Source organism: Nipponia nippon, unplaced genomic scaffold (assembly GCF_047370975.1).
Source record: "Nipponia nippon isolate SJK-2023a ecotype South Korea unplaced genomic scaffold, ASM4737097v1 scaffold_11, whole genome shotgun sequence".
Classification (NCBI taxonomy): Eukaryota; Metazoa; Chordata; class Aves; order Pelecaniformes; family Threskiornithidae; genus Nipponia; species Nipponia nippon.
Window position 1 is genome coordinate 16,260,653 of NW_028262302.1, and position 8,395 is coordinate 16,269,047.

An 8,395-nucleotide genomic window follows, 5' to 3' on the forward strand; every position below is an offset into this window, starting at 1 on the left:
CATTCACAATAGCAATAGTTTTCTGATGACCTGATGCAGGTCTGTAGTTCCGTTGGTTCAAATAAGGAAAAACTATCTAAAGCTAGAAGCTTGTGTTTATTTTTAATCCATTTTGTAGTTAAACCCAAATGGTGGTTCTATACTGTCTGTAATCTGTGCTCCCATGTTCCTACTCCTTGGTCATGAAGTTGATCCTAGGAATGAAAAAGGCTCAGATGTAAGCAGAACATGTGCTCCTTACTGACGTCTCTTCAAATATGTCCCACTGTGTGTGCTGACTTTATCTTCCGTATTTTCTACAGGAAAAAGTACACTTCACTTAAAAAAAAATTAAAAAAAATTAAAATGGACTTTTAGTGAAAGAACAAAGGCATGTGGTGAAAATGTTCAATTAGCAGTCAGCTGCTCCTCTTTTTTGATGCAACTTTAGCTGTATACAAGGAGCAAGTCAGAAATAGGTGGCAAAGGGGACCAACTGGTTAGCCTTTCAAGATGAGATCTCTCTTATTTCACTCTGACATGTGGGATGGTGGAGTCTTACTGTTCCCTGATTTTTATCATAAGTCACAGGTGCATCAATGTGAGTAAGTTTGTCCATGAGCACTAAATGGAGCTTAAATGTCATGAATGTTTTTTGGATTTGGAAGCTTATCAGAAGTTGTTCATTCTTGTACTTTTGTTAATCAAAATCAGTCACCTGATAATTATTAATGAAAAATTTCCTCAGTGTAATTTTTCTCATCCTAGAGCGTCTCCCTGTGTGTGTGTATTGGTTTGAGGTAGGCAATTGATGAGGTAGAGCTTTGTCATATGGAACATCTTTCAAAAGGATGTAGGGAATGTCAGATCTTTATCTGATTGTCTGTGATGACTTCATATCTGTCATTGCATACTCTGAGCCTGAGAAACGATAAACTTCATGTTTGAGTGACAAAGGGAGCATCAGATTGCTCTTGGATTTGATTTAAGGCAGTCTTTGGCAATGCATATATATAGCCAAGTACAGAAACAGTAAGATTTCTTTGGGTACCAAGAATAATATAGCTCTATTAGCACCAAGCTCTGTCTGGGCTAGTATACCCTACTGTTAAGCAGGGTTAATTAGACCAAGCAGAGTGTCACTGACATGGGTACCCTGTATCTGGTACAGGAATTCTTTCTCAGAATGAGCTTGAAACTAAGCTGTTCTGTGTATGCACACCTGCTGTTCCAAACGTGATGTTCCTAACTGTACCACTTCCTTGATGCCTGCCTGATACCAGTGGGTTTGGAGAGAGACCAAAAATACCAGTGATTGAGCTGAAATGGTTGTGTCAGCTCATCTTGTTGAAGCTTTTTAAACTCTTTATCCATAGGTACTTCAAATGAAAGCATTCCTCAAACTGCCACACAACCAGCCATTTCTCCACCACCAAAGCCTACCATCTCTAGAATTGTTTCCTCAGCATATCTATTAAATCCATCACCAAGAACTTCAGGAAATGTTGCAACAAAAATGCCTAGCCCTGTCACAGCAGTGAAAAGGACATCTTCTCCCCATAAAGAAGAGTCTCCCAAGAAAATGAAAATTGAAGAGGTATTTGAGATTTTGAGATCATACCATAGCAATGTCCAAAACTTTGAATATTAATTTCAGCTGCGGAGTGCTGATTCTCGTATTCCAGGTTTCAAATATTCTGTTAAATGGGGTGTATATTTCCTACTCTGACTGCATTGCTGCTTTATGTATTCAGCTTGCTTAGATGTTAGTGGCTTTTTATTATGCTGATATTCATCATGTGACACATGTACTGCGTTAGCACAAATGCTTACAATCTAAATTCTTGTCTTAAAAGCAATCTTTTTGTTAGAGTATAACATGTTAAGTCTTACAGCTAATTCTGTCTTCAAAAATGCTTTATGACCTTATTTTCTTGTTTATTTTTTTAAAATGTGTTTATGATTTTTAATAGTTTCTGGGTTTGTTTGCATTTCAGCAGGATGAAATAAGTGAAGATACTAGCTGTATAGATTTGAATGAGCATGAAAAAATGGAAACTAAGGTATCTATGCCTAGACCATACAATTTTGTGTATATTAGTCAGGACTCTTCCTTGTGAAAATTACTGTTTCCCTCTAGGAACGACTAAGACTGTTTATAGATATAGTATGGACTTTCCAGTAAAGATATCACAATGATATGTTATTTTTCAATGTATATGTCAATATTAATGAATTGCAATACATTACCCGCTGGTAGGCTAAGCTGGGCCTGAATCCATGGTCACATAGGACAGTGATTTCTTTGCTGGTCATTCACACAGTATTATGCATAGTGAAAAAATTAATGACGATATTTAAATTTGTTAAATCAGATCAGGGATGTGTCTATATGCATTGCTTTGCTTGCATCCCAAACTCTGTGTATGTTATTTAGTTGAAGAGCAGTTGTCCTAGCTATTCCATTGGGATTTTTGCATATTGGGCTGAGAATCCCAAAGCCAGGTGCTACCTTGTTCACTTTTTAGATACAAAAAAATTTCCAATGATGGTTAATAAATCTTTTCTGATAGTGAAATTATTGTATGAAATTACAGCATACCTTTTGGGGAATTCCAGAGATTCCAGTGTGCCCCTCCAGTATCTTGTAATTTAGCAGACAATTTTTCTGCTTATTGGTGAAGAGAAAGGGTGACAGTCTGTCTTTAGCCTTATGATAGCAGCTTTCCACTTGGGTGTATACAGTTTTTATAGGGCATGGTCTGTTGTCTTTGGAATACTCTGGAAGATATGCTAAGAAATTAAAATATCTATTAAAATATTTAAGTGCTTTGATTTATAGTTTCCACACCCTTAAGTGAGGAATTGTATCTTGTTATGTAGTCACCTTGAAATCTCTTTGAACTCAAGACAGGTGAAGGCAGAAATGCTTGTAAGCATTTAATCCTAACATTGAAAACAGATCCTTTGGATACAGTTGATTATAAAAGACATAGGTAATCCTATTAGCTTTTATTGTTAGTCTCTAAATCTTATGTTCTTCATATGCATGGAAGGAAATGGAGGAATAAACTACTTTAACATAACATAGTTTTTTCTCCATTGAAATGCACACCTTTTTGTTAGGGTATGGTTTACTAAATGGAACAATTTTAACTAACAAGCTGTTTTCATTAAAATGAGAATGTGCCACTCTCCTGCTTTAGCCATGCAGTCCCACTGTTTAACCTGAAAAGATTCATCTGATCATCCTGAAAGCTGATTCAACTCATTAAAGTAGCAGGAAAACTTTTCTGGCAGAACAGTGAAAGGAGTGGAAAAGCAGCTGAATTTGCAAACAAATTTCAGAAGCGTTTCACATGGTCTTCCTTGATATGACACTTTTTGTCTTTAATGAGTTGAATGACATTCATGCTTTCCTATTGGATTCTGTATAAAAGGTGTTAAGTGGTTAAACAAGCGACAACTGAGAAGTGATGTAGCTTGTGTTGATGTCAAATTCCTAATCAGCAAAACATTCTCTAGTGTGGTGATTTCTGTCTTATAGAAGGATGGGTATCAATGCAGCAAGTACCGATACTTGTCTTTTTTCTTTTGCTGTATATGAACAACTTAAGGCATTCTGGTTAATGGTGTTATGTATAAATAGCTTTTATAATTGGAAGCAGTGTAACTGTATTGGTTCTTTTGTTTTTTTTAGGAGCAACTTGAGACAGAAGTGAATGTTAATTCTCAAACAGAAACTCTTCAGACAACTTCTCTGCAAGCTCCTCAGGTACTGTTTTTAAAAACAATGCCTCTGTGTGTGTGTGTGTGTGTGTTAATCTGTGGTGAAAACATTGAAATTAAAATGAGTCCAGAAGTTAAAAATAAATGTATAATTTTTAATATAAATCCATAGTATGGAAAGCTGCTTGTTGTTACTGTCACAATTTTTGTGTTTTAGATGGTCATTGATCTTATTGAATGTGCATTGTAGCTAAACATGTATGGCTTGCCATACAAACTGACCGAAGCTGGATTCACTCTTCTGAATTGTGCCTTCAAAGTAAGGGGCTCAGTTTATTCCTTTGTGCTTTGCACATCACAAAATAATCCTTTCTAACAAGGAAACAAATGCTTTAAATAGCTGCTGCTCAAAGATACTCTGGTAGGGGTTGAGAATGTCTGAAATTTAACTTCAGATTCTGATATTTGGTATGAGAGAGAGAGAGAAGTTGTAATCTTATAATTCATTAGCCAGCTGTGTTGCTTCACTGCAGGTATTATAAGTGTAAGGAGCATTGGAAAAATAGACATTAAGAATTCTGTGGCATTCACTTAACTTTTTGTTCCTAATACTGTAACAACTTTTAGAGAACACATCTTTGTCTTACTAGCATTTTTAAGTTTCTCTTAGTACTCTACTGATTAAAGTTTCACTCTCAGAAAGCATTTTATGCACACTTCACTCATTAAATGATGTGTAGTAAATGTATTGATTGAAAATGGAGATATATTGCAATGGTATTTGTTATTGGACTTTTTGAACTATATGAGCAGTACTGAATAAAGGTACCAGAATTGTTTGGCAAAAACTCTAGATGTTACATGGGCACTCTAAACTGCTTCAGGGAAATTTTTAGATCACTTAGTACACCAAGTTTATTTCAGCTATTGTTGAGGGATGATTATGTAAAGCTTTGTAGCTTTCACAAATTGAGTAGTTGTTACTTTAGCAAAAGTAATCTGGAAACTGCAAAAGAACAGTGGGCCTCTTCTGTAATTTTTCGGTATTCTTGTTGGCTTTGTTTAAAACACTGCTCATGTTGCAGAGAATAGAAACATGTTAAACTGCAGGTCAGCACCAACCAGAGTGGGCTACTGGGGGCAGGGGGGAGGTAGGAGGTCAAAGCTATTTTGCCCCCAGTCCTTGTTGCATTGTGCTTTGCTGTGGTATCAGTCAGTGTTAATTCCATTTATTTCTTTTTAATAAAATGGTAATTATAAGTAGTCATTTTAATGCAGTTTTTTCCCATGTATCAAATGTACCTTATATTAATTTTGAACATTTATAACATAAGAAAACATTTTCTGATAAATCATGACACGTAATGCATAACAACTGAGTTATTGTGATGTCAGTCTGCCGAAGTGGAAGAGAAATACTTCAAAATTTGGAGAAAAAAAAAAAAAAAAAAGGAGGCTTGTTAAGCATGTGAGAAATTAATTAATCACACTGAATCTTGAGAGTGTTCATTTCGTGTGTTTTCCTTTATTTGGCTTTAGATGTAATTTTGCTGAATGGGATTTAAGTCTTCTAAGTGAGAAAAAATGTTCTCAAGGTGAAATTCTTAACGCAGTCATGTAGAACTATTTTAGAGTTCATCGTATGTTTTCCATGTAAATCTAAACCATTATGAAAAGTTGGAAATTTGGCTGTAAAGAGTTTTTAAATGTTCCGACATATAAATGTGTGAAGACACATACTTGCATAGAGGACAGTTTTTCATCATTCATCTGTAAGGGGCTGAGGCTTAACACTGAATTGTTCAAAAGAATTTTTAAATACTAAACATGTAGATTAGATAGTAGATGTCACCAATCAAGCACCCTTAATATGTGGATATTATGTTTTATTATAATACAGGTTATTAGTAAGCTCAGCTTTATCCGCAGCAGTTTCTAATTTCTTGCAGTTGTTGAAAAAGAAAATGCATACTATGAAAGACTCTTATACGATTTTTTCTTAATAACGACTGTGTAGGCAAAGGAAATATCTGCTTCTGTATTTATAATTTGTAATTATCCTTATCTTGCTATAGTCTTAAAAACTCTTCTAAAGAACTTGTTTTTGAAAGTTAGTGGCAATTACTACAATATTTTTCTTTTGATATTTACAAAGTTAAAATACAACCAAACTTCTTTTCTTTTCAGAAAACACCCAGTACAGACCTTTCAGATATCCCTGCTCTCCCTGCAAATCCTATTCCTGTTATCAAGAATTCAATAAAATTGAGATTGAACCGGTAAAAACAACCTCAGGGGTCCATAAACAGTATCTGCCAACTCAACCTGTTGTCTTCTAATGCTAGAAAAAAAGGAGAACCGAGGGTGCAAGACTAGAACATGATCACAAATGGATTTAGGTATATTTTGTGCACTTCCCTTTCTGGGCTAAAATCACCACTTGATTGGAAGTCCAGGTTAGTATGTGAAGCCAGGAGTACAATTAATGTGTTAGCAACAGTTGCATTAAATATTTCGAAGGATTACTGCCTTTAAAAACATGAACACTATTTGTAGCCATATTTGACATTCTGATTGAATTTGTTTGATGCATTGTTTCAAAATTGAGATAAAACTGGCATAAGAATCCCTTAAATGCACTTTTATGTACTTTTTTTATTGGAATATGACTAATTTTAGATCTTCAGCTGATACACTTTTGTTTTATTGAAGAATCTCTTCAATAGTAGTAAGCTGCAAATTGGATGACGTTCTGTGATATACTATACATTGAAAACAAAGTGTATAGTGTATCTAGTTCAACTGCCATCAAGCAGCAGTAAGTCTTTAAAATGAAATTTCAAATCTTGAGGTTGTAAGACATATGTTGAGGAAGTAGTTGGGGAGTTTTTGTATTGGTGGGACATGATTAAGATGTGGTCTACTTTTATTTATAGGATTGTTTTAAGGTGCATACAGATCAGCAATCAAACAGCAAATAAACTTTCCTTTGAGCTAATAAAATTCCTTATTCCCTTTTTGATCCTTTTATTTCTTGGGGAAAGGTTTTGCGTTTAATGTTGGGGTTGTTTGGTTTTTTTTGCAGCTTGTATGCACCATATAGGACAATAGTTATTTATACAAAATAAAAACAAGCCAGATCTTCATTTGGGTTCCCTCCTGCCCCTTACCTAATCATAATAACTTGTGGCCTGTAGGCACAAATTCAAAATGTTGTCCCATGACTAAGACGTTTAAGTAAATTTTGCGTGCCTGTGAAATATAACACCTGTCTTGATGGCCTTTGAATCACTAAATATAAGATGATTTTTGTACACTCCATAAAAGTCCTGTATGCATTAAAAAGCTTCAAATTTTAAATAAAGGCAAAAAAATTTTTCCCTAAGAATTTTAACCTTTTTATTTTTAGATGGCTCATCAGAAATAATTTTACATACTGAACAACATTGAATTTTTAAAAATCATATTTCTAGTAAGCACTTGACATCTAGTAAACTCTCTTACTCCTATTTTTTTGTTCTTGTAGTCCTATCAAAAAAACAAGTAACAACTTTTTCTTTTGCAAGAACTGAATCTCTCATGGCAAAGAACAGCAGTATTTGAGGAACATGAGGGATACCAACAGTAATACCAGATGTAGATAACAAACTTCATGTTACTATTACTTAAGTCTGAAATAATGTGGGATGTCAAATCATACTTCCCATACTTTGATTAGCATGTTTTATGAACTCCCTTCTCCCGTTGTGCTCCATCCTATTACACGTGCATCTTTCATGTTAAAATTAAATTACTTACACTCTTCCCCTTATCCTTCTAAATTAATTCTCCCAAGTCAGAGTGTAGCTTATCTTTTACTTAGGCTGTGCAGTAACTGAAGGGGTTTTTTTGCCATTTGTCTAAGATGTCTAGTATACGATATTTCTCTTTTCCTTGCCCTGTGCAGCCTGCTGTCGTCCACCCCCCAAAGAAGGTTATATTAACAGTTGAAGTGTACAAGGTGTCTGTGTATTTTGTGTAGCTATGGAGTTTAGATCGAAATTGCCAGGCACAAATTTAGTCTTGTCATTTTGTTTACACATCAGAAAAACTTTTTCATTTTATTAAACGTTTCATGTAACTGCACCCAAGTTTTGCCAAGCTGGAAACTTGGAACCTTTCTGTATAGTGACTTTTTAATTCTAGTTTTCATAACCTGGAGATCAGACTGTTGCTTTCGCATGATGTACGTAGTGTCTCATGACTGGAGTTTGCTTTGTTTTATAGTATCTGTACTCCTTGTATTTTTCAAAAGCTATTTTGTAAACAGATGATGTATTTCTCCATTGAAAACACAATAAAAAACAGCACAATCCCATAGTAGTCTGATTTTTCTGAACCTACAAAATTGATTTTACTCTCTTAATTCATACTTGGCTCTTAAATTTTCTGCTAAGACAAAATACAGTATGGCCTAAAAGAAATAAATGGATGTTCTCTAAATAAGCATGATGTTAGATATAGGAAGGGGAAGTAACACTCAGCAGGATGTTGAGTTCTAGTCTGTTAAAGGGAAAGGTTGTGGGTGGTGCGGCAGTGGCTTGGCAAGAGGAGAGTTTATTGCAAAGAAAAAAAAAAAACAAAAACAAAAAAACCCCAAAACCCAAACCACCCAACATTTTAAGAGCATCCATTCCTTGTGTCCTGA

The 8,395-nt window shown here is 34.8% G+C and overlaps 1 protein-coding gene across 7 annotated transcripts in view; it reads left to right on the top strand.

The window, feature by feature from the left end:
- Window positions 1–8,065, top strand: part of PAPOLA (poly(A) polymerase alpha) — a 46,012-nt gene extending 37,947 nt beyond the window's left edge. For 2 of the 7 annotated variants that reach the window (XM_087747656.1, XM_087747655.1), the window contains exons 19-23: window positions 1,356–1,576; window positions 1,977–2,042; window positions 3,680–3,754; window positions 3,959–4,027; window positions 5,896–8,065. In XM_087747656.1, coding sequence (XP_087603782.1) covers window positions 1,356–1,576; window positions 1,977–2,042; window positions 3,680–3,754; window positions 3,959–4,027; window positions 5,896–5,991 — 527 coding nt within the window. In that variant the 3' untranslated portion in view covers window positions 5,992–8,065. Of the gene's footprint in view, window positions 1–1,355; window positions 1,577–1,976; window positions 2,043–3,679; window positions 3,755–3,925; window positions 4,028–5,895 lie in introns of those variants that run through there. The other 5 variants (XM_087747661.1, XM_087747660.1, XM_087747658.1 and 2 more) reach the window with 4 other exon arrangements.
- Window positions 8,066–8,395: the final 330 nt, after the last annotated feature.